Here is a 26,838-nt window from a genome sequence, read left to right on the forward strand (position 1 = left end):
CGCGCGTGCGCAGTTGCCAACGGACCCGGAAGCGGAGAGCGCGGAGCGAAGGTCACAGGAGGAGCGTAAGTTTCTTCTTTCTAGTGTAAATTTGCGCTTCACAACCCCCACCCCAACCCATCCTCTGGGTGTGGGAGTCACTACGGACCTTAAAATCACCGCACCTGCCCCTCCGCCCCAAGTAAGTCCAGACGTCGCCGTCACAGGGCAGGGGTCGTTTCCCTCTGGGTTTGAAATCGCTCTGAGGCTAGTTCGTTCCTTTGGCTTTTCTTTTCGCTTCTTTTTCGCTGCATTTTCCTGGTTAAAATCCTTTACTGACCTCAGCCCCCTCTGTGAAGTCCTCTTCTGTGAGGTGGATTCGCTCCAACCCAGTCTCGCCCTCTCGGCCCCTGGAGGGCAGCGCTGGCCGCCCCGCTCCCGGACAGGCCGCGTCCTCTCCCCGGTCCCGGGATTCTGGAGAGCCCGCCCCTCTCCTGAGACCCCCTTCCTCCACGCCAGTCTTTTTTCGTGTCTTCCTCAGGCCGGTCCTTCTGCTTCCCCGGCCTCCGCTTCTTAGCCCTTCCCCTCACCCCGCATAGGGGGAGGTGACCTGGGCCAGCCGTGTGACGCTCAGTGTTCTTCGGTCTCAAAGTCCACCCCGCTGGAAAATGTGCACTTCCGCTGGGCGGGCATCTTAATTCAGTCGACATCACGGTAAATATGTGGGCGAGGGGGATCAGGAGAAGCAGAGAGCGGTTGACAGAGAAATAGGAAAACTAAGGTGAAAATAAGAATGAGTGAGAACAGATGGCAACGTAGAGGATGGGTGAGGGCCTGTTTCAATGAGTACTTGGTAAGGATGTCAGTGATCTTTTAACAGTTGAAAGTGAGTTCCGTCAGTCAATCTAGTATTGCGCTTTCTTCCCTTTTATGTGATCTGTGAGCTACTAAGTAGATGTGCCTCTCAAGTACCTCTTGTCTGTTCTCTGCAAGTGATGAAGAATGGGCTGGATTGACCTGGAACCTTCTTCCAACAAAGCCCCTCTATTCATGATGAAGACGTTTGCCCAGAGCTTATGTGTAAGCTGACCCCTTTCAGCGTTTTCCCAGGAGGACCACCTTCTTGATCTCCATACTGAATGCCCAGTGCCCTTCAGTTTGCAGCTTGTGTGTGTTCCTCTCGCGATCCTGTGCCCATAGGTCTCTGTGCCTTTCAGCCCTGTTTGCTCAGGCATGCATGAAGGAGAGGAGGAAAAATGGAGAAAGTGGAGAGGAGCCTGTAGGTGTCTGCCGGAGGGATACGGAAGTAAGTGTGGGCCTCTCCATGAGCCCAATGAATGGTGTGTGAACCTGTCCCAAGCAGAGTTGTGGGATCATGGAGTGTGTGGAACTGTCGGCAAGGGATGCTGCATTTCTGGCTGGAGCATCTGCAAGTGGGTTTATGGGTGGTTGTGGGCTGCATGGAATGGTTTGGGGTGCCCTAGTGTCTTAGCTCACGTTTCCTGGGACACAGATGCGGAGACTGAGATTTGCACACATGGGTTTAATCGAGTAACTCATGATCACACCTGTGGAGGAATGAAGGCAGTGGATTTGGCAGAGAGAAATGTATTCCTGTGATGTTGTTAGAATCAAGGCCTGAGCTGAGCCCACAGGGAGAGCTCTGTATGCAGGAGGATGGGGTGTTGGTCCTAACGGGTGCCTAGAGGGTGTCCCACAGAATCCACGCCACTCAGTGACGTCTGGGGGATCTTTTGGGAAGGCAAGAATCATCATGCATCCCATATAGTAATTACAGGGAAAACCTTCAGAGATCATTTTCTGGGTTACCTTTTGTGTTTTGAGATATTTTGAGTTGCAGGTGAAGAAAGTTCCAGTAGCATTTTGGAAGATACGAAAGAGAATTTGGAGTGTTTTCTTCAAAGATGTTGGGGTCTTGTTGGGACATGTGCATCACTGGAGACACCTCTCTTAGTAGCAGTTTTTGGAGATGACAGTGTTTGTGCTGAGGTCACTGAATGAAAATATGGTGTCTTCAGTCTAGTGGGTCCTCGAGGGTTTTCATGTGTACTGTTCCATCTAAATGCATGAGTTATTAGGGTTTGGAATGTTTTGTGGGGTTTCATAGTAGGATAAGGGATCATTATGGGGTGTCTTGGGCCGCATGAGACTTCGTAAGTCTGTATGACTCCAGAAGGGAAACATTGGGTCTTAAGCTGCAGATGGCAGAAAAGTTTCATACGGAGGACCTGTGGGGGATGTGTCTATGGGCACAACTTGAGAGGGGCCATAACGCCCTATGACTCGGGGAAGGATTGTTCCAGGAATCGGGGGCAGTCAACACCAAGGTGAATTGAAGTACAAAGGCTCATTGTTGAGAAAATGCAGCTTCTACTTTCTTCCTAACAGGCCAGTGGTGGGTTCTCTACTGTCCTCTGCCCATCTGTCCCAAAACACCACACACACACACACACACACACACACACACACACACACCAGTCACAAGGCAGCTGGGGAGCAGATGAGCAAGATGTTTTAAACTAAATGCGGAACCAATGAGAAGGGCTGCTATGGTCTGAGAAGGGAATTTGGAGACCGGAAGGGGAGCCTCATTTGGGGAGTTACAGCGCTGGTATTTGCGGGAAAACTCAGGAGTGGGATGAAGGAAAAGCTCTGTTCATACTCACCAGTGGATCTGGGGCTCAGCAGTTAGTAGAGTGTAGAATGGGGTGAGCTGATGAGGTCAGATGACAGAAAGGAACTTGTGTTCCTACCCAACACACACTCGCCCTTCATACACGTTTCTCTGTTGTGTTCGCTAGAATGGCAGTGCTGGTGGTTTCCCAGGTAGATGACTTGAGGAAGAAACGTGTTTTCTCTCTTTGTGCCTTGCCTCCCTCAAGTCTTCCAGCTTCCCCTCTACTGTTCGGTTCAGACACCCACTTCCTGCTGTGCTTCTGCTGTTGCTTTGCACAATCCCAACCAACCCAATCAAGTCAGGATTTCAGGCTGTGACCCTCCCACCCCCCAGCCCCACCGCAGCATATGGGATCTTACTTCCCTGACCAGGGATCGAACCTGCGCCCCCTGCGTTGGAAGCACAGAGTCTTAACCACTGGGCCGCCAGGGAAGTCCCAGGTTGTGATTTTTTTTTAAGCCAATGTCATTGCAGAGTGAGAAATCCTAGACACCGAGACCTTTTCTCCATCGAGGGGTCTAGGCAGCCGGGAGGCCTCTCCTTTTTCTGCTGATTTTAGGCTCTTTTATTTCTGAAATGGGTCTTGCTCAGCCTGAGGCAGCTACCCCTTGGTTGAGCTCACTGCGGTCCCGGTTGAACTTACACTTGCCCTTTGCACTTGTTGAGGGTAAGGGGCATTGTCTGGATGGAGGACCCTTGGCTAGACCCATTTCTGCTGTTCCTGGTCAGCTCCTTCCTCACTCTTTCCAGGGCAAAGGACACCTGCACACATCCGTCCCCCAAAGTGACGACCATGCCGGAGGGTGTACGAGTTTCACTCTGTGCTCTTCTCATTACTTTGCTGACTACATACGGAGTATGTACTATAGCCCAGGCTTGTTTTGTCTGTATCAGGGGTAAAATGATAAGCCAGTGGGATACACTCCCCCACCTTATCCAGGTTGTTTTTCCATAATGGAGACAAGCACACTGTCACTCACTTACAGCCGTGCAGGTCAGATGCCCCAAAGCAAAGGACGTGTGCACTCATTCTCCTGTGACCCTCTACTTCCTTGCCCTCCCTGGCATCCCCATCACATCCAGCTGTGCCTCCTCTGTGCTGTCCCCGTGTGGCTCATCACAGCTGGAGAAAAGCACACCCCCAGATTGACTGGTCTCACTTCAGATTCCTGGCTCTGTTCCCTCACATTCCCTGTGTGTCTGCTCCATGCCCTTCCTTTACAGGCCCTCATAAGTCCAATTCATCCTCTCCCATCTTTTCTCTCAAAGACTCTGTTTCTTCTTCATTGAGCCCCTGGAGCGAAGGGAAGAGATCTCCTCTAACTGGCTCACCTGTCTGCCTCAGGGCCTGTGTTGTCTCCTCAGTATCAACTGTGAAGAGTCTGTCCCTGCTCCTGGCTGCGGCTGACCCCGCGATTGTGCCCTTGTTGCCAACTTCACTCTGTGTCAGGACGGCATGGCATCCTTCCTCCACTGCATCATGTATTTGACTTTTAGGGGGTTATTTTCATCAGCATACACAAATGGTGGTGTTGCCTATCTTACACACAAGGACCAACACACACACACACACCAAAACCTGTTTATGCACTCTACCATCTTTATTTTTTTAAAGATGTTCTATTGGAAGTAGCACTCTTTCTTTTTTTTTTTAATTAATTAATTTATTTATTTTGGCTGCGTTGGGTCTTCGTTGCTGCACGCAGGCTTTCTTTAGTTGCAGCAAGCGGGGGTTACTCTTTGTTGCGGTGCTCGGGCTTCTCATTGCAGTGGCTTCTCTTGTTGCAGAGCACGGGCTCTAGGCATGTGTGTTTCACTAGTTGCAGCACGTGGGCTCAATAGTTGTGGCTCGAGGGCTCTAGAGCGCAGGCTCAGTAGTTGTGGCGCACAGGCTTAGTTGCTCTGCGGCATGTGGGATCCTCCTGGACCAGGGCTGGAAGCCGTGTCCCCTGCATTGGCAGGCGGATTCTCAACCACTGCGCCACCAGGGAAGCTCACTCTACCATCTTTAAAACAAAGCATTCTTGGGCTTCCCTGGTGGCGCAGTGGTTGAGAGTCCACCTGCCGATGCAGGGGACACGGGTTCATGCCCCGGTCTGGGAAGATCCCACGTGCCGCGGAGCGGCTGGGCCCGTGAGCCATGGCCGCTGAGCCTGCGCGTCCGGAGCCTGTGCTCCGCAACGGGAGAGGCCACAACAGTGAGGGGCCCGTGTACCGCAAAAAAAAAACCCAAAAAAACAAAACATTCTTAATTAACTACATTTTCCCCACTACTAAGTACCTTTTCTCAATGCTCCATTTCAGAGCACAATATACTACAAACTTGTTTATATTCTTTGTCTTCAATTCTTGCCTCTAGTTCCCCTGTGAACCCCACCCAATCAAGCTTTCACATCCACCATCTACTGATACTTTCTTTTCCAGAGTCACCAATGACCTCATATCTCAATCGAATAATTTATTTCCTCTTCTCATCTTGCTTGTTGTATCGGCAGCGTGTTGCTCACTGGATCAGTCCTTCTTCCTTGAAAGACTGATTTAACCTTTAAAAGTCCGTTTGCTTCAATTTTCTTCTCACTTCCCTGTTCCCTTCTCGCTGTCCTCTGATGAATTTTTCTGAACACCCTGGTTTCTGAACGTGGCAGCCTCCAAAAGTTTTAGTCGTTGAACCTCTTGTCTACATCCGCTGCCTTTCCTCATCATCTCTTCTCAAGAGTTTTCCACACCACTTGCCCGTCTCCCAGTTTGCCCTCTCAAGCCCACATCTCTCCCTTAAGGTCTGGAATCCTGTGTCCAGCTGTCTCCTCGACATCTCTGCTGGGACATCTAACAGGCATCTCCGCCTTAATTTGTCCGAAACTGACTCCTTGAGATCCCTGACTGTGTTCCCCCTGCCGTCTAACACATCTTGCTTGAGGGCGACACCATGTTTCCTGGGGCTCTGATGAACATTTTGGTATGTATATAAAATATATAAAACACTATGTTATGTGTAATTGTTCTAAAATGTAAGATACAAAAATATTAGATGTTTACTTAAAACGAGTGATGGAATATGTGGTTGCTACAATTCTTTTTTTCTTATGGAAGAAAAATGCTTAGAGACCAAGGCCCTGTGTCATCAGCTTCCCCTGGTGCCTCTCTGACCTCCCCTCCTGCCCATCTCCTCACCCTGCTGCAGGCACCCAAGGCTCCTTCCTTTTCCTGGGGTCAAGGTTCCTGCTGTCCCAGGGCCCTCACAGGGGCTGTCCCTCAGATCCAGGTGGCAAACACGCCTCCTCTCCCAGGTCTGTGGTCTGATGTCAGCGTCTGAGTGGAGCCTTCTCTGACCACCCCCCTCCCATTTAACATGCCAGCCACACCCTCACCCGCACCTCTGGTCCCTAACGCCTGCTCTGCACGTTTCCTTCTGCTTCTTCCCCTTCCACTGGCTGACTCCTGGTGAGAACCAGGCCTCAGGGGAGAGCAGACCCACAGGGAGGTGTCACACCTTTCAGAATGGCTGTTAGCCAGTAGGTAAGAGATAACAAGTATTGGCAAGGGTGGGGGTAAAAGGGAGCCCTCCTACACTGTTGGTGGGAATGTAAATGGTACAGCAGTTGTGGAACTCAGTGTGGAGTTTCTTCAAAACTTGAAAATAGGTCAGGCCCGTTCTGGCTGTTGATGCAAAGGAGACAAAATCAGTATTTGGAAGGAGATACCTGCACTCCTGTGAGCATCCCTGCATTAGTCATAGCAGCTAAGATGTAGAAACAACATGAAGGTCTGGTGACAGACAAATGCATAACAAAAATGTGTTATATACATACCATGAACTATTATTATTCAGCCGTAAAAATGAAGGGTCCTGCCACTTACGACACCGTGGATGAACATGGAGAACATTCTGCTGAGTAAACTAAGCCAGACCTAGAAAGACATACCGTCTGATCTCGCTAATGTGTGGAAACTGAAAAAGTTAAACTCATAGAACCAGAGAGTAGAATGGTGGTTACCAAGGTCTGGGAGTTGGTGAAAATGGGGAGATTTTGGTCAAAGGGGTAAACTTTCAGTTGTAAAATGAGTAAGTTCTGGGGAGCTAGTGTGTAGCATGCTGACTGTAGTTAATTGTAGTGTATTTCTATATGCTTGAATTTTGCAGAGAGAATAAATGTTAAGTGTTCTCACCACACAGACACAAAATGGTAATTGTGGGTTGATGGAAGTGTAATTACTTGATTGTGATAATTATTTCACAGTGTATACATCTGTCAAATAATCACATCGTACACCCTATATTTACACCATTTTAATTCATCAGTTACACCTCAGTAAAGCTGGGAAAGAATAAGAAAGTGGGGGCTGTGCTGGGCTTGCCTCCTGTGAGTGGTGCTCAACCCAGGCTTCCCATTAGATCGATGAGGCTTTATGCATAAACATGTTTTGTACCCTCTGACCAGGGATTCCTCTTCATGTAGTCAGTGTGAGACCAAAGCTCGATAATATTTATGTTGCCCCAGGATGTTCCAATCTGGATCCGTCAGTGAGCATCAGGACTCTGGGTCCCCCCGTTCCTGAGGGCTGAGATCTGGGCTGAGGGTGAGGGCTCTGCTCTGCCTGGGGATGGATCAGGGCTGGTCAGTGACCTGCAGGGGATCGTCGGGTCCAGCTGAGGTGCCTGCTGCTGCTGGGTACGTGAGGGCCTCACCAGGAGGGGAGCGAGATCTGATGGAAAGTGTGGGGAAACTCACCTGTTGTTCTCTGTGTGGGAGTTACTGTCCTGAGTCCCTCCTAGGACAGTGGGCAGCAGAGGACCATCTGTTCCACATGCTGAGGGCTTCCCTGTGTGTGTGGTTGTGACTCGGGAAGGGGGTGTGTTGATTCTATGCATTAAACAGCATCTTTCCAACTTTCAAGGTCAACCTCTAAAGACTCATGTTGTCTGAGGAAGAAGCCGGGAAGAGGAGGGAGAGGAAAGAAAAGGAGTCAGGAATGGCTGTGAGTCAGGTAAAGTCGTATTGTCAGTTGATTATTTTGTCTGTCCTTCCAAAATGCCCTTCTTCGGACTTGCCAATCTTCTCTGATGCTTCAGTTTGCTCAATAAAAGTTTTTTTTGTTTTTTTTTTAGTATTCTTTTTGTCATGATTTTTAATTATCCAAGAATTTTTCAACTCTACTATTTTGATAATTTCTTTCCTTAATCTGTTAAATTAATGTACACCACTAAGAACCCTTCCAATTTTGAATCAATATTTTATTACTGGAATAAACAAATAAACTTGGTTTGGCTTTTTTTAATAGCTACATATCTAAATTTAAATGGATAAAATTATATTTGTATTTTTGAGTATATGTGGTTTTTTTTGTTTTTTTTTTTGAGTATATGTGTTTTATAGACATTAAAGCATTATATATTTCTTCATGTTTGTATCTGTGTTTTACTAACCTACTATAGAATAATGTTGACAAACTAAATTAAGTACACTTAGTACATTTTCATTGTCCCAGAGATGTTGAAATACATTGATCAAAATAATTTTAAAAATCATCCAAAATATGGATGCTCTCATTTTAGTGAATGGTGTGTCTACATGTGTGTGCATTAGTGCATGGATGTGAAAGTCCATGGCTTTTATAAAATATCATTTTATAAATAAGTTTTATATTTTTTTAGCAGTTGAAATTACATGTTAATCCTCTTTTACACGATCCCATTAATAATTTAAATAGTAGCAAAAATGGTAACATTATGTGTAGACACGTATGTATTTACATATGACTTTTTATGCATTTGCACGTTGTTCACCTTGTACGTTTCAGGGTTTTTCAGGGAGCCCTCTGTCAGGGTACTTTTCATGCTAAACTTAACTTTGATTGTTTGTTTGGTTTGATTAGGGGCCGACCACCTGAGTTCAGGTGCTCGCTGTGTCATTTCTTAGCTATTTGATCTGAGGCGAGTTTCTTAGAGTGTCTGTGACACAGTTTTCTCCTCTGTAAAGTGGGAACAGGTCTTTCTCTAATGAGCTATTATGTCGGTAACAAGTTAGTATATGTAAAGTCTCAAGCGTAATGCTTAGCACATAGGACGTGTTCACATGCGTTTCATCATTGTTCTTTGTTATCCTCATCGCAATTTTAAGATCCTGATCTCTCGGTAAAGCCACTGTGGAGTCGCCTCTGAAGACACCACTCATGTCCTAGCTCGTCTGCATACTGAATACCCTCAATGTGTAGAACGTAATATCTGACACTCCTGTGTAGACAACCCGTGTTGCGTTTTTACTTGTATATTTCATGTATCATCCACAAAAACCAGTAATCCACACTGACTCGGAGGATATCGTAATCTTTTGTGGAAGCAAAGAAACTAAAATTTCAGGCATATAACTTGCTCAAAATGCCTTTACTCAAATCTGTCAGAACGCTCTCTTCAACCCAGTTGATCCTCTCTCTTCTCCTTTTATGTGACGGTAAGAACTCTCCTCATGGCCCCTTGGTGAGATGTATCTTTTGTTTCAGGGACAGTTGACCTTTGAGGATGTGGCCATCACATTCTCTCAGGAAGAGTGGGAATGCCTGGACCCGGCTCAGAGAGCCTTGTACCGGGACGTGATGTTGGAGACCTACAGGAACCTACTCTCCCTGGGTGAGGATAACTTCCCTCTAGAAGTTGGGATCTGCCCTTGCGTATATTTGCATTTTCCCTTGTGTGCCTCTTGGGAGGCCCTGTTTTGCTTGACTGACCTGAAAGCCCTGTTGACTCAGACATGAAAAGCTTTATGATTCGACATCAGGAGTTTAAAATTGCTTTTCTTCAGGAATCTGCCCATTTCATGATATACTAGTTGTTCCAGAGCTTCAGTATTTACAAAGCCCAATGGCAAACTCTTAATATATAAAATTTCTTGTTTTCTACCCCTGTGCTTTTGATTCAGTAGTTCTAGGAAGAGAGCTAGGTGTCTGCATATTATACTGTTCCCTGTGTATTCAGAAGGAGGTGGTGGATGAATTTGTGAAATGTTTCTGCAGACCCACGTGTAATGTCCTCACTCCTCAGCTGAACAAGGAACTGGGATTCTGGAAACGCCACAGGACACCATGTTCCTTTCTTTTTATGAGTATGAATTTCTTTCTGTTGTGAATATTATCTCCATTTTGGAGCAAGGGAAAGAGCTCTGGGCTCTGCAGAGTGAAGTGAAAAATAGCAAAAAATCAAATGAATGGGAACGTATCAAAGGTGCCAGCACAGGTCGGAGCCCAGAAGAGCAGAGAGGAAACCTCACCATTAATAGTGTTTGGGAAACTTTCCTTAAGTGGGAGAGTTCTATGGAAAAACAGAAGTTTATTTCTTGTGAACTCTCAGAGGAAAATTTTCTCCTCCCTAACTTACCACTCTGTCCTTCAACATGTAAAATGTGTCTTTTCACCCTTCAGGGGTGCTGCAGCTCCAAAACAGACAAAGGCAGAGCTTTTATCATGATCTACACCCCGTCATCTGGCTCCTGTGAACTCTTTGGCTCCTTGAGGAGCGTGGGACGGGATGTTTGAAAGGGGTCTCTTTTCTCCTTGGTCCCTCGTTCTGTTCTTGATTCCATCAGATGCTTAGTTCTTAGTCCATATTGATCAGAGCTGACATCTCCACAGTCCTAACCCCTGGACCTTTCCCAGTTCCATCTCCATTTGCTGTACTTAGGAGACCTAATCAGGAGATGAGAAAACACTGGCTGCTCTTTGATTCCATCTGTCACCCTGGAACCTGCATGGGGCTGTCTCAAGCCCTGCCTGCCTGTTCAAATCCCTCCACCCTTCCTCCTGTTCTTTTTTTTTAATTAATTAATTTATTTTGTCTGTGTTGCGTCTTCATTTCTGTGCGAGGGCTTTCTCTAGTTGCGGGGAGCGGGGGCCACTCTTCATCGCGGTGCTCTGGCCTCTCACCATCGCGGCCTCTCTTGCTGCGGAGCACAGGCTCCAGACGCACAGGCTCAGTAGCTGTGGCTCACGGGCCCAGTTGTTCCGCAGCATGTGGGATCTTCCCAGACCAGGGCTCGAACCCGTGTCCCCAGCATTGGCGGGCAGATTCTCAACCACTGCGCCACCAGGGAAGCCCCTGTTCTATCTTTGTCACACAGCTTGGGGGTGTGTAACGGGAGGTGGGTTGGATCATCTGTGATTGTCTTAGGAATACTGTAAAGACGGTGGACAGAGAGATCTTTTTAATCCCCAGCCCTACCTGAGGAGCACGTGCCAGTCTGTCAGGCTCTTAGCTTGGCATCTGTGGATAGAGCACATGGTCCCTTCTCAAGAGCCTACAAGATCTGCCCCCACATCTTGTATCTTCCTGCCTCTTGCACTGCTCTATCTAGTTGGGTAATACAGACTCTTCCAGATTTCATGTTCTCTTAAGTTTGCATGAATTTGCCCCTGAAACTTGCTTCTGAAATACACAGTCCTAGGGTCTGAAATTTTTTCCTGTTTTTTTGCCGTGATCATCCACCTTTAAGTAACGGACGATTTTTGGTGGATTCTCCTATGGAGTGGGTTTCCCTTGGTAACAAAATTCTTGATGGAGAATACTGTCACTCATATCTTGCGACGTTATCCTGCTACATAAGAAGCACCACTTGAAGCTACTCAGTAGAGTGGTCAGCATGTCCCAGGATACTGAGGTGGAAAGTATCAGGAGAGCCTGACTGATAAGTGTTTTCAGTAATCGTTCCAGTTCGGAGGAGTGTCATGAAAGCGTCTCTCAAGGACACTGTGACAGTGGTGTTCACATATGCGAATGACCATCCCCTTTGTGCCACAATAAATAACACACGAATTTCTGCTGGGAACATTTGTTATGAAGATCATATCCTCATATCTCTGAGGCTGTTGACTAAACTATTGTCCATACCACATTTTTTATCCTCTGTGTGTGCCATTGTTCAGTCTACCTCAACACATTATTTTGAAGCAACTTAGTGAGGGAACTTACGAAGCTGAATGATACCTTCAGTGGAGTACCGTGATTTGTTGTGTTTAAGCCGCTGCTACTCTTTGTGTTCTTTGTTTCATATTTGCGGTGTGTGGGAGGGGATTAGGGAGTGGATATTGTTTTCTATATATTACAGTATTTCCTCCTTTAGAGTTGGGGGTATGGCTCAGCAGCTGTTTCCCTAAATCCTACACTTAGTCCAGAATATTTTGAAAACATAGTCTCATTAATTCCTTCTACTTCTTTTCACCTGAGTACCAAATATTAAATTAAATTTATTACAATTTTTAAGTTGAGATTTTTAATATCTTGAGAATATATGTATTCTTTATTGTCACTCTCTTAATCCCAGGAATACCATTTGATTGCCTTGCCATAATTTGTTATATAAAATTCATTGCTTTTTCTATTGTATGTTTTCAATTTTCTGTATATAATTTGTTGAATTTTATATAAATTTCACTGAGTTTTTATTTTGGGGCATGACTGTGATATTCTAATAATAATGCTCCCTGTCTAGGTTCATTAATGTCCGTGTTGATATAGTGAATTAATACTTATATATGCCGTTGTGTTTTATAGAAAATTTAGCCCATTTCTTGCACTTTATGAACTTCTTCTCCACTTGTTTCTGACACCTGTATTTCCTGCAAAACTTCTAACGTTCTGGAAACTCCATTCCTTTTTTTTTGTTTGTTTATTTTATATTGGAGTATAATTGATTTACAATGTTGTGTTAGTTTCTGGTGTACAGCAAAGTGATTCATTCATACATACATGTAATAGTTTGCATCTGCTAATCCCAAACTCCCAGTCCCTCTTCTGGAAATTGCATTCTTGAGTGAACACTAGAAGACCGTCTTGTTCCCCATCTTCCTTTCCATTAGCTTCATATAAAGTGCACCTGGTCCCCGTTGTCCCTCCTACTGGTGCTGTGCTCTTGTCCTCCAGCTTATCTGCTGTGTGTGTTGGTCACCACCTCTGTGCACATGGGTCTCCTCCATCAGTCTCCACGCCACGGCCAGAAAATGTTTCTGCACGGAACTGCTGTTACTACAGCGCCCATTAATGCAAGTCCTCCCCCATGAGGGCCATTCAGCTGTTGTCTCCATAAGGTTACTTCTGTTCTCCTGATGATATTTATGAAGTCTAATTGATTAATTTTAGACACATTGCATATTATTGATGGATTCGAAATAATTATGTATCTACTAATACATAGTATTAAGAGTAGAAGCACCCCCGACCTCATGTTCTTTTTTTTATTGTGTCAAATAACTTTCATAATGTTTTACATCATTTGAGCTTAGAAGAGTTAACATATACCACGTTTTTCTTGTTGTTTGACTATAGATTCAGTTGATGACCATGAGTATTTAAACTCACTTGATTTCTCCCCATTATCCCCCCTCAGCAGCCCCTAGCAAACACCATTCTGCTTTCTGTTTCCGTGAAGTTGACTGTGTTTGATAACCTCACATAAGTGGACTCGTATCGTATTTTTTGTGACCGGCTTATTTCGTAACATCCTCAGGGTTCATCCATGTTGTAGCACATGCCGGGATCTGAGTCTTTTGTTGTTTTGCCTGAATAATCACCTTTTTGTGCATTCATCTGTCAGTGGACACTTGGGTTGCTTCCACCTCTTGGCTATTGTGAATAATGCCTCTGTGAACACAGGTATGCAAATATCTCTTCCAGATCCTGCTTTCAGTTTCTTTGTTACATATACAGGGAAGTGAAATTGCTAGATCATAGGTCTCCTAGTCGGTTTTGGCTCCTCTAACAAAGTTCCATAGACTGGGTGGCTTGTTAACAACAGAAATTTATTTCTCACCATTCTGGAGGCTGGAAGTCTGAGATTTGGGTGCCAACATGGTTCAGTTCTGAGGAGGACCCTCTTCCCCATGTCTGGCACAGAGCTCCCCAAACTCTTGGAATTTCCTGAGTGATAACAGCAATGGGAGCATCTTTTGGTATATTAGGTGTCTTGTCCTCAGTTTCTGAAATTACTTCAGAGCCATGAAGGTAGAATGGGTGTCTTGTTATTCATAACAAACCCCCTTAAGTCACAGCTGCGTTTATGGTAATAAGGTGACTTTTGGAAATTCCCTCAAGATGGGGGGCTATCACCAGGGGAACCAGCCATGTGATTAGAAGGTTGGAACTTTCAGTCTCACCCCTGATTGGAGGGGTTGGGGAGAGGGGCTAGAAATTGAGTTTGCCTGCCAATAGCCACTGATTTAATCAGTCATGCCTGCGTAATGAAGCCTCCATGAAAACCCAGAAGGAGAGGGTTCTGAGAGCTTTCAGATTGGTGAACACGTGGAGATTTGGGGAGAATGGTGGTCTGGGGGAAGGCGTGGAAACCCTGAACCCTTTCCCCATACCTTGCCCTATGAATCTCTTCCAGCTGGCTGTTCTTGAGTTATATCCTCTATAATAAACTGATGATCTAATAAGTAACATGTTTCTCTGAGTTCTATGAAACATTCTTAACAAATAAATCGTTGGAGCCTCTGATCTGTAGGCTGCTGGTCAGAAGCCCTGGTGACATCCTGGACTTGAGATTGGCAGTTTTGTAACACCAAGCCCTTAACCTGTCGGATATGACTATCTCCAGGTAGATAGTGTCACAACTGAGTTCAACTGTAGGACACCCAGCTGATGCCTGAACATTGCTTGTTGGCGTGGGGATCCACCCCTACCGCCATGATGGAATTGCTGATCAGACCCTTTTAGAATTCTTTCTATATTCCCACTATTAACCTATTATCAGATACATGATTTGCAAATATTCTTCCCATACCGTAGATTGTCTTTTCACTCTACTGAGTGTGCTTTAATGCACAATACCTTGTAAATTTTGATGCAGTCCAGTTTATCCATTTTTACTTCTGTTGCCTGTGCTTTTGATGTCATGTCTGATAGATCATTGCTGAATTCAGTGTCATGAAGGTTTCCTCCTGTTTTCTGCTATGAGTCTTATACTTTTGGAGCTCATGTTTAGACGTATGTGGTGTAAGCCAGTGGTCCAGCTACATTCTTCTGCATGTGGATATTCAGTTTTCTCAACATCTTTTGTGGTATACACTATCATTCCCCCACTGACTGGTCTTGACGCCCTTGTGGAACATCACTTGACCGTATACACATTGTTTCTTTCTGACATTTATTTCTCTATTCTGTTCCACTGGTCTCTCTGTCCTTATGCCAGTACCACACTGTTTTGATGAGTGTACCTTTGTGTTAAGTATTTTTTAAAATAAATTTATTTATTTTATTTTTATCTATTTTTGGTTGTGTTGGGCCTTTGTTGCTGTGTGCGGGCTTTCTCTAGTTGCAGTGAGCAAGGGCTACTCTTCGTTGCAGTGTGCGGGCTTCCCATTGCGGTGGCTTCTCCCGTTGCAGAGCACGGGCTCTAGGGCGCGTGGGCTTCAGTAGTTGTGGCGCATGGGCTTTGTTGCTTCTCAGCACGTGGGATCTTCTCGGACCGGGGCTTGAACTCGTGTCCCCTGCATCAGCAGGCAGATTCTTAACCACTGCACCACCAGGGAAGCCCTGTGTTAAGTATTGAAATAAGGAAGTGGGAGATCGCCAACTTTATTCTCTTCAAGCTTGTTTTTGCTGTTCTTTGTCTCTTGAGATTTTATATGCATCTTAGGATGAAATTATCTATTTCTATAAGAAACACTTGGGATTTTGCTAGGTATTTGCATTGAAGAAGTTGATTGTTTTGGGTAATATTGACATCTTGACGATGTTGTATTCCAGTCCATGAACTTGGAATGTTTTTGCATTTATTTGTATCTTTCCTAATATTTTTCAGCAATGTTTTTAGTTTACAGTGTACAAATCTTCTTTGCTAAGGTTATGTGTGTTTTATTCTTTGATGTTATTGTCAGTGGAATTGTTTTCTCAGTTTTCTTTCAGATTGTTCATCGTTAATGTATAAAAACACACTTGAGGGCTTCCCTGGTGGCGCAGTGGTTGAGAGTCCACCTGCCAATGCAGGGGACGTGGGTTCGTGCCCCGGTCCGGGAGGATTCCACATGCCGTGGAGCAGCTGGGCCTGTGAGCCATGGCCGCTGAGCCTGCGCGTCTGGAGCCTGTGCTCCGCAACGGGAGAGGCCACAGCAGTGAGAGGCCCGCGTACCGCAAAAAAAACAAAACAAAAAAAAAAAACAACACTTGATTTTTGCATGTTGGTAATATATCTTGCAACTTTTCTGAATTCATTCATTAGTTCTAGCAGGATTTTTGCAGAATCTTCAGGTCTTTCTCCACATTTGATCATATCGGCTGGAAACAGATAATTTTCTTTCCTTTTTCTATCTGGATACCTTTTATTTCTTTTTCGTCCCATTCCGGCTAGGACTTCTAGTAATTTTTTTTCAGTAATATGTTTTGTACAGATAGTGAGAGCATGTATTGTTGTCTTGTTCCTGATCTTCCAGGAAAAGCTTTCAGTCTTTCAACATGGAGTATGATGTTTTGGCCATTTAATACATGTCCTTTCCTGTGTTGAGGTAGCTGTTTTGTATTCCACTTTATTGAGTGTTTTTTATCATGTTAACTTTTTTCAAATAGTTTTCCTGCATCAATTGAGATGATTGTGTAGCTTTTTTTCCCTTTTACTCTTTTTTTTTTTTTTGCGGTACGCGGGCCTCTCACTGCTGTGGCCTCTCCCGTTGCGGAGCACAGGCTCTGGATGCACAGGCTCAGCGGCCATGGCTCAGCAGCCATGGCTCACGGGCCCAGCCGCTCTGCTGCATGTGGGATCCTTCCAGACCGGGGCACGAACCCGTGTCCCCTGCATCGGCAGGCGGACTCCAACCACTGCGCCACCAGGGAAGCCCTCCTTTTACTCTATTAATGTGCATGTTTACATGGAAACGTTTTTATATGTTGAACCACCCTTGCATTCCAAAAATATATCCCCCTTGGTCGTGGTGTATAATTCTTTTAATGCGGTGTTGCAGTTGGTTTACTATCGTTTTATTTGTGATTTTTGCATCAGTATTCATCAGAGGTATTGGTATGTGGTTTTCTAGCAGTGTCTTTGTCTGTTTTACTATTAGAGTAATTCTGGCCTCATAGAACGAGATTGGAAGTATTTCCTCCACTTCATGTTTTTTTGCAAGTGTTTGAGGAAGATTGGCATTCATTGTTTTTAAACGTTGGGTAGAACTCTGCAGTGAAGCTATCTGGCTTTCCTTTGTTGGATGCTTTTTGGTTAGTGATTCAATCTCCTTGCTGGTATAGGTCTGTTCAGTTTTTGTATTTCTGAATTGTTGCGTCTTCAGAGGTTGTGTTGCTAAAAATTTAGCCATTTCTCCTTGGTTTACCACTCTTTATTTACACATAGAATTGCTTATACTATTCTCTTATAATCCTTTCGATTTCTGTAGCATCAGTTGTAATCAGTTATAATGTTCCCCCTTTCATTTCTGATATTAGCTATGAGTCTTCTGATTTTTTCTTAATCTTTCTGAGTGTAAATTTTGTCTCTCAAAGAACCAACTTTTAGTTTTGTGATTGTGGTTTTTATATTTTCTAGTTCCTTTATCTCTAATCTTACTCATTTCTTTCCTTCTGGAGCTTTGGCTCTGTTTTGGTCTTTTGAGATCTTTTTCTTTCCCATCTTTTCTTCCTTTCTCTCTCTCTGCTTTTTTTTTTTTTTTGAAATTCTTATTCATATGATAAACCAGGATCTCTTTTTTTTTTTCTTCTATATGAAAATGTTTTTTAATAATTGGGGTCACATCATATATGTCATTTTTTTAAACATCTTTATTGGGGTATAATTGCTTTACAATGGTGTGTTAGTTTCTGCTTTATAACAAAGTGAATCAGTTATACATATGTTCCCATATGTCTTCCCTCTTGCGTCTCCCTCCCTCCCACTCTCCCTATCCCACCCCTCCAGGCTGTCACAAAGCACCGAGCTAATATCCCTGTGCCATGCGGCTGCTTCCCACTAGCTATCTACCTTACTACGTTTGTTAGTGTGTATATGTCCATGACTCTCTCTCGCCCTGTCAAAGCTCACCCAGGATCTCTTTTGTGCACTCCTTTGTATTTTCTTTTTCCCCAGGTCTGTTGACATATAATCAAACATAACATGGTGTAAATTTAAAGTGTACAGAGTGATGATTTGATATACATATAATATATTGCTAAATAATTATCACAGCTTAGGTAACACATACATCAATTCACATAATTACAATTTTGTGTGTGTGTGGTGAGAACGTTTAACATCTACTGTCTTATCAAATTCAAGTATATAATTACAGTATTGTTAACAACAGTCACCATGCTGTGTATTAGATCCCCTGAACTTATTCGCCTTATAACTGAAACTGCCAATCCGCAGCCCCTGCAACCACTATTCTACTCTTTTTCTAATCGTTTCGCTTTTGTTTTTGTTTTAAAATTCCACTACGTGTGATATAATTGAGGTCATACTGTATTTGTGTTTCTCTCCTGACTTACTTGACTTGGAATAATGCCCTGAAGGTCTGTCCATGCTGGTACAGGTAGCAGGATTTACTACTTAATTTTTTTATTGCTGAATAATATTCCATTGTGTGTGTAACATTTTAAAATTTATTTACATACTGTTGGACACTTAGGTTATTTCCATGTCTTGGCTATTGTAAATCATGCTGCAACAGCATGGGGGGCAGATATCTGAGGTAGTGATTTCACTTCCTTTCAGTATGTATCCAGAAGTGGGATTGCTATATCCTATGGGAGTGAAACCATGCACCTCAGTTTGGGACTTGAACCCACGTGCCAGGACTCGAACCCAGCCAAAACCCACAGTCTTCCAAGTGAGATCACACACCTGGTTTCAGGACTTAATGAAGCTCAGGTTCTTGATGTCTCATGGCAGAAAGAATTCAGTGAGAGACAAAGTGATTGGTAAGAAGTGGATTTATTTAGAGAGAAACACACTCCTCAGACAGAGTGTGGGCTGTCTCAGAAGATGAGAAAAGCGCCAGGGTATAGGGTTGTCAGTTTTTATAGGAGGGTAATTTTATAGGAGCGGGTAATTTCATAGTCTAATGAGTGGGAGGAGTATTCCAGCTATTTTAGGAAGAGGCGGGGATTTCCAGGAATTGGGCCACTGCCCACTTTTTGATCCTTATGGTCGGTGTTGGAACTGTCATGGCGCCTGTGGGTGTGTCATTTAGCTTGCTGATGTGAGCGTATACTGAGGCTCAAGGTCTAGTGGAAAAAGTTGACTTGTCAGTCATCTTGGATCCATTTGGTTCTAATCAGTTTATGTCATGTCCTCAGGCTTTGTCATTCTTTCAAAGGTTGTGCCCTGCCTCCTTCCCTCCTGTTTCATTCTTTTTTTGTTTGTTTGTTTTTTAATATTTTGAGGAACGCTCCATTGGTGGCTGCACCAATTTACATTCCCACCAGCATTGCACTGGGTTCCCTTTTCAACACATCCTCACCTCCCCTTATTATCTCTTGACATTTTTTTTTTTTTTTTTTTTTTTTGCGGTACGCGGGCCTCTCACTGCTGTGGCCTCTCCCGTTGCGGAGCACAGGCTCCGGACACGCAGGCCCATCGGCCATGGCTCACAGGCCCAGCCGCTCCACGGCATGCGGAATCCTCCCGGACCGGGGCACGAACCCGTGTCCCCTGCATCGGCAGGCGGACTCTCAACCACTGCGCCACCAGGGAAGCCCTTGACATTTTGATGATAGCCGTTCTACCAGTGTGAGATGATAGCTCACTGTGGTTTTTATTTGCATTTCCTCCTGAGGAAGGAGCTGGAATTTGGGGAGCTTCCTCCCAGTTGTGGTTGTGGTTTTCTGTAGTTTTTATTCTCTATTTCATTTATCTCTGATCTACTTCTGCTAGCTTTGGTCTTTTTTGTTCATATATATATATATATATATATATATATATATATATATATTCCACCTATAAGTGAGATCATTCAGTATTAGTTTTTATGTGTGACTTATTTTACTGAGCATATACTGTCAACATCCATCCATGTTGGTACAAATAGCAGAATTTCCTTCTTTTCTGTGGCTAAATAATATTGCATTGTGTATGCCTACTAGATTTTTTTAATCCATTCATCTCTTGGACACTTAGGTTGTTTCTATGTGTTGGCTGTAGTGAATACTGCTGTGATGAATATGGGAATGCAGGTATCTTTTTAAGACAGTGATCTTATTTTGTTCGATATATACCCAGCAGTGGAATTGCTGCATTATATGATAGCGGGGTGTTATTTTTTTAATATTTTGAGGAAATTATATACCGTTTTCCATAGTGGCTGCAACAGTGTACATTCTTCCCAGCAGCGATCCCTTTTTTCCACATTCTGCTCAACACTTGTTATCTCTTGTCTTTTTTGATGGTAACCCATCTGAGGGGTGTGAGGTGATATCTCACTGTGGTTTTGATTTGCATTTCCTCCTGAGGGCAGATCTGGGTTTTGGGAGGCTTTCTCCTGTTCATTCTCACAGCAATGTGCTGGGGAGTGAGTGAGTCAAAGACTAGCAAATCGTCATGATCTTTCTGACACTTTTTGGTTCAGTGTTTTGGGGGTAGTCATTTGTTTGAGTGCTGCAGCTTTATTACTGGTTTCCAGAGTTTTCCCAAAGGATTTTTTTTCCCCTTTGGTTGTATATTGTTATTAACTGGGTGTCTCCATGGGGTAATCATTGCCTTGAGTTTATTGGTCTTACCATCTTGCTGACATCACTCCTCATGCCTTTTATATGGCGGAGATTGTGTTAAGAGATCCAGGATATGAGTTCAAGTAATTAGAGACCCCAGGAAAAGGGACACTATTATTTTTAATACCAAACAGTCTTAGATTTCTTTTTTAAAAGATTTTATGTAAGTAGTGTTTTATTTAATAAAATTCTTTTTTAAAAAAAAAACTAACATTATCACATCTTAAAATGCTCAGACCTTAGCAAACACCTCCTGCTATCTTGGTTTCTCCAGACAAACTCTCTGCCCACCCAGCCAGGAGATCATCATTTTAAAATCAAGGTCCCCCTATTTTGCTGTACCATTGATAACATTTTATTGTACCTGCATGTGTGTGTACAGAGTAAACACATCCATCTCCTCTTGATGGCCATTTCCTTATTCTTCTCCCATACTTGCACATATCCTGGAATATCATTGTGTGTTGAATACATGCCTGGAAACGGAACGCATGAGATGCTCAGTTTAACAGATTTCACAGCATGTATTGATATAGGTGTAAACCTGCTCTTCCATTTTTGCCCCATAGTCTGTATATAATTACATTAGTTAAAACTGGGACAGCATTGTGCTCCTTGCCAGTTCTTCTTTTCCTCCGAGCTCAGTATTTTAGTCACCCTTGTATGGTTGTAGACCCACAGACATGCAGACACAAGCTGTGCACCCACGTGTTTTTTACTCCCTGCCCTCCACTCTTGCCCTTCCTCAGACCTGACCTTTCTCACCAGGTATCTTGACTTGGATGGAATACACTGTTATTTCCTAGAGTTATTAAGTCTGTACTCTGGAACTCCCCGATTTCCACAACACTCCTTTACCCACCCACCCACCCTACCCCTGCACTACTCACACTGTAAAAAATGACCCCTATTTATCCACTGAACAACTTTCTCCAGACAGGACCTGAATCAGAATGTACAGGGCTGAGGACTCAAAAGCAAATTCCAGGAGGAGTGGCCGAGTCTCACTGTTACAGTGACACAGCTGAGTTCCTATATCTCCCTTGAAGTATTTCTTTCTAAGCTCCTGGTATTCGTTGTAATATTCTGTAATCTGTACTGCCTGAGTGGCCAGTCATGCTTAAGAACACGTCTGATTCTGTAGGTACAGGTTCAAATCTTGCTTCTGTCACTTTCTGTGTAAATTTGTGTTAGGTACATAAACCCTGTGAATCTGCTGTCCTTATTTTAAAAATAGTGGTGATTTACCTCAAGCCTTAAAACAAATTAGTGGTTTTTTTGTTTTTGGTTTTTTTTATTAGGTTGTGTGGGGTCTTAGTTGCAGCAGGCGGGCTCCTTAGTTGCAGCTCGCCAGCTCCTTAGTTGTGGCATGTGAACTCCTAGTTGCGGCATGCATGTGGGATCTAGTTCCCTGACCAGCGGTTGAACCCGGGCCCCCTGCACTGGGATCGTGAAGTCTTATCCACTGCGCCACCAGGGAAGTCCCCAAATTAGTGTTTTTAGATGGCTTAGAATATTGTATGTTTTACAGTAAAGACTCAAAAAGTTACTTTTCTGTAATAGGATATGTCAACTTGCTGTCATATTTATTATGAGATATCCCTTTGTCTGCAATACACCTTGTATGTTTTTATTTTGCAGTATATTCTCAACAATGTTGTCTCTGACCTTAATTAGTAAATTTTCAAAGCACATTACTCTGTATCACATATAGTTTGGTGCCAGTGAACAGGATAATTAAAGGGCACTGCATAGAGAGGGAATTCCTCAATTAATTGATATAACTGCAGTCATGAAATCATAACTGTGACTTCTGACTTCTTTCTCCAGCTCTTCTTTATAATGTTATGTATTTTCCTGACATGATATTGCATGAGTCGGTGATTTCAACATAACTCCCAGTTCTCATACTGTGTGCTCCTTCTAGAATAGAAGTCCTTTCTTTATTCTAAAGGGGGAATGTTAAGAGTTCCACAGAGTAGGGCTTCCCTGGTGGCGCAGCGGTTGGGAGTCCGCCTGCCGATTCAGGGGACGCGGGTTCATGCCCCGCTCCGGGACATCCCACATGCCGCGGAGCAGCTGGGCCCATGAGCCATGGCCGCTGGGCCTGCGCATCCGGAGCCTGTGCTCCGCAACGGGAGAGGCCACAACAGTGAGGGGCCCGAGTACCGCAAAAAAAGAGTTCCACAGAGTAAAATTTTCTATAATATGGTGACTTATTATTTATGCTGGCTTTATCATGATTTACTAGAATATTTACCAATTTATATTGTGATTTATAGATGATGTTTTTTCAGCATGTATTATGCAATATATCTGACACGCACCACTTATTAATGCTGTAAAATGCCTATTCTCAATGGGGACATGTGGATTTATAATGTGTATTAAGATAAATATTTTGTTTTCTTATAAATTGTTTTATTGGTTTATTTTCTCAATGCTGCAATGGTTTTGTGATTCTAAACGGCGAGTTATTTAGATTATTCATTAGATAAGCTTGTTTTGGATTATTTACCATTACAGTACATTGTCCTTTAGTACTTATTTATGTACAATAATTATGCATAAAATATATATTATGGGTTTTTCTCCTCAGTTATGAGACAGCAGTATGTTTACTGCCAACAGGCATGTGATCTTTGTGGTCATGGTGGAAAATACCCTTTCTTTGAGAGCTAAGTTTGCACAATGTGAGTGTTTTTGTCATAGGGTGTTTGACTAGGCTACCCTAAAATTAATTTGAATTACATGTGATTATTCTTTCATTAATAAAGGATCCTGTTTCTTTAGTGTGTCAAAAATTTTGAAGATCATGGTTGGGAAGTTTTATAACTCTGTTCAGGATAAGTATTACCTTTGGCGTCATATCACGTTTTCAACATGAAACATTTATTTACGATCTGTAATTAATAGGATACCTATGTTTCTTTATATCTTGTAGCTGTCTCTCACATACATGTGATCAAGAAATTAAAACCAAAAGCGAACAGTGACACAGGAGAAGTATTCCAGACAGTGATGTTGGGAAGACATGAAAGCCATGAAATCAGAGATTTTTACTTCAGGGAGATCCAGGAAAACATGCATGTGTTTGAGTGTCAGTGGAGAGATGATGAAAGAAATTACAAAGGAATGCCTATAACCCATAGTGAAAATCTCACTGACAGAAAAAATCAACATGGTGGAAGGGATACTGGAAACAAACTTATTGAAAATAAGCTTACATTAAGCTTTCGGGATGAACTGCATATATTTAAAAGTGAAGAGAAATTTGATCAATTTAATCAGGCTGACAAGAGTATCAACAGTAGTGCCTCATTTTTACCACTTCAGACAATTTCTCCTATTGTCCAAACCAACATTTCTAATACATATAAGAGTGACTTTATGCATCCTTCAGTACTGACACAAGACCAGAAAGCATACAAGGAAAGACCTTACAAATGTAATGAGTGTGGCAAAACCTTTCCTTATGGCTCAAACCTCAGTAGACATCAGTTAATCCACACAGGAGAGAAACCATATAATTGTGATGTATGTGGTAAGGTGTTTAGTCGAAATTCGCACCTTGCGTGTCATCAGAGAATTCATACTGGAGAGAGACCTTACAAATGTAAAGAGTGTGGCAAAGCCTTTAATCAGCGCTCAAACCTCACTCGACATCAGGTCATCCATACGAGAGAGAAGGCATATGAATGTGATGTGTGTGGCAAGGTCTTCAGTCGAAAATCAATCCTTGGAAGTCATCAGACGGTGCATTTTGGAGAGAAATCTTACACATGTAATGAGTGTGGCAAAGCCTTTAGGAAGCATTCAAGCCTTACTCAGCATAAGAGGATCCATACTGGAGAGAAGCCTTACCTATGTGTTGAGTGTGGAAAGGCCTTTAGGAAGCATTCAAATCTTACGCAGCATAAGATAATCCATACTGGAGAGAAACCTTACAGATGTAATGAGTGTGGCAAAGCCTTCAGTGTGCACTCAGCCCTAAGGAACCATCGGATAATCCACACAGGAGAGAAACCGTACAAATGTGATGTGTGTGGCAAGGTCTTTAGTCGAAATTCAGTCCTTGCAAGTCATCAGAGGCTGCACACTGGGGAGAAACCTTACAAGTGTCAAGAGTGTGGGAGGTCATTTATTCAACGTTCACTCCTTTGGATTCATGAGAAAATTCATACTGGCGAGAAACCTTACAAATGTAATGAGTGCGGCAAAGCCTTTCCCGTGCGGTCAATCCTTACCCAGCACATGAGAATCCATACTGGAGAGAAACCTTATATATGTGTTGAGTGTGGCAAAGCCTTTACAAAACATTCAAATCTTACTCAGCATAAGACAATCCATACTGGAGAGAAACCGTACAAATGTGATGAGTGTGGCAGAGCTTTTACCCAAATTTCAAGTCTTAGTAGGCATCAGAGAAGGCATACAGGAAAGAAAACAAATAAATGTAGTGTGTGTGTCAAGGCTTTGATGCAGCATTCACAGCTTTGGGGTCATGAGAGAACTCACACTGGAGAACTCAAATGCAATTTATGTGGCAAGGCTTTTACCCAGCACTCAAGCCTTGCAGCACATCAGAGGATTCATAGAGGAGAAAGACCTTATAAATGTACTGAATGCGATAAGGCTTTTGTCCAGAATTCACAGCTTTGGCGTCACAAGAGAACTCATATTGGAGAGAAATCTCATAAATGTAATGAGTGTGGCAAAGCCTTTACAGATAGTTCACATCTTAATCGACATAAGATAATACATACTGGTGAGAAACCTTACAAATGTCATGAGTGTGGCAGAGCTTTTACCCAATTTACAAACCTTGCTAGGCATCAGAAAATACATACGGAAAAGAAACATTATAAAGCTGATACATGTGGCAGTGCTTTTATTAAAAGCTGAAGCTTTGGGGATCATTGGAGAATTCATAGTAGAAAGAATATAAGGATTGAGATAAAACTTATGCAGGTGGTCAAGCCTTAAAATCAGAGACTCCATCAAGGAGAGAAATGTAAAACCTTAAGTATGTGGCAAAGCTTGCAACCAGGCTTGTGGAACATAACAGAATTCTTACTAGAGAGAAACCTTCCAAATGTAATGACAGTGACCAGCTTTGTCAGAAGTGTGTACCTTTGTGGTCATGAATGAATTCACATAAGATAAAAACTGTACAAGTGTGTCAAGGCCTTTAAGCAGTGACCTCAGGATACACCACAAAGAATTCATACCGGAAAGAAACATTACAGATGTAACAAAGGTGATAAAGTGTTCAACCAGTGCTGTCAATCGACTTACACATAAGAAAATTTATACTGGGGGAACTAAACCTGCCAATGGAGAAAGGACATCTGTGGGAAAGTTTAATTATCTTCAGTTTGTGAAATTTTTTTATTCAGTTATTTGAGGTTTCTTGAAAAGGCTGCATTATTGTTGATGACCGGCAACCTGAAGTTAGAAACCTGTTGATGTCATAGTTTCATTACATGCTTTTCATTTGTCACCATGATGGTCTCAGGAAAGGGATCAGTAAGATGAAAGGACCTACTTCTTGGGAATTCCCTGGCGGTCCAGTGGTTAGGACTCCGCACTCTCACTGCCAAGGACCCAGGTTCAGTCCCTGGTCAGGGAACTAAGATCCCACAAGCTGCAATGCACGGCCAAAAAAAAAAAAAAGGACCTACTTCTTTAGGTGGGGTTTATTCATATCCGTGTAACCTAGAAAAACTAGGACACAATTTTAAGGTACAATATGATATAAATTTGAGAGCCTGGGGAGTGACAGAATAGATGAACCCTAATAATACATTATTTGGCTGTTTGGGTTGAATGGCATCTATAACAATCTCTTTCCATGTTAGACTCAAACAACTTACAGTTTTGAAAATGTATATTCATAATTTGCATTTAGCTATTCATTCCATGGTGTATCCTAGATTATTTCGGTGCCCATAATAAAAATACAGTGAAATTTCAGATTCTCACACCCTAATACCTGCCTCCCAACATTCATGGGTATACACGATATGATTATAGTTTTGCCTGCCTTTTTGTGCGTGGAGGCCAAAATTAGACCCATGGATTGCACCTTTACATGAAGTGAAAATAGAAATATAGTAAGGATACGAAAAATATAAGAAAATAGAAGAAATTTCAGAAGTAAAGAAATATAACAGCCTGTTTTTTGTAATTGGAGCACTCAGGGAAATAATTTGAAAGGATCGGTGTTCATGAGTTTCCTTTTTTTTTTTTTTTTTTTTTTTTTTTTGTGGTACACAGGCCTCTCACCGTTGCGGCCTCTTCCGTTGCGGAGCACAGGCTCCGGACGCGCAGGCTCAGCGGCCATGGCTCACGGGCCCAGCCGCTCCGCGGCATGTGGGATCTTCCCGGAGCGGGGCACGAACCCGTGTCCCCTGCATCGGCAGGCGGACTCTCAACCACTGCGCCACCAGGGAAGCCCCATAATAGCCATTTTGAAAGGCTATAA

The 26,838-nt window shown here is 43.3% G+C and overlaps 1 protein-coding gene across 11 annotated transcripts; it reads left to right on the forward strand.

Annotated features, from left to right (window-relative positions):
- On the forward strand, nucleotides 1-26,329 carry LOC116743762 (zinc finger protein 665-like). 11 transcript variants are annotated; one of them, XM_032612687.1, is made up of 6 exons: nucleotides 72-1,285; nucleotides 5,455-5,633; nucleotides 5,859-6,193; nucleotides 7,177-7,663; nucleotides 9,176-9,302; nucleotides 23,296-26,329. In XM_032612687.1, the coding sequence occupies exons 4-6, from the start codon at nucleotides 7,592-7,594 to the stop codon at nucleotides 25,254-25,256; spliced, it is 2,160 nt and encodes a 719-aa protein (XP_032468578.1). In that variant the 5' UTR covers nucleotides 72-1,285; nucleotides 5,455-5,633; nucleotides 5,859-6,193; nucleotides 7,177-7,591; the 3' UTR covers nucleotides 25,257-26,329. The 11 variants fall into 11 exon arrangements, with proteins under 11 accessions (XP_032468585.1, XP_032468587.1, XP_032468589.1 ...); XM_032612690.1 differs by having other exon boundaries at nucleotides 7,574-7,663; XM_032612688.1 differs by lacking the exon at nucleotides 5,859-6,193 and having other exon boundaries at nucleotides 6,819-7,347; nucleotides 7,574-7,663.
- The last annotated feature ends 509 nt before the right edge of the window (nucleotides 26,330-26,838 follow it).

The sequence above is a fragment of the Phocoena sinus genome, chromosome 19 (assembly GCF_008692025.1).
Source record: "Phocoena sinus isolate mPhoSin1 chromosome 19, mPhoSin1.pri, whole genome shotgun sequence".
Taxonomy (NCBI): domain Eukaryota; kingdom Metazoa; phylum Chordata; class Mammalia; order Artiodactyla; family Phocoenidae; genus Phocoena; species Phocoena sinus.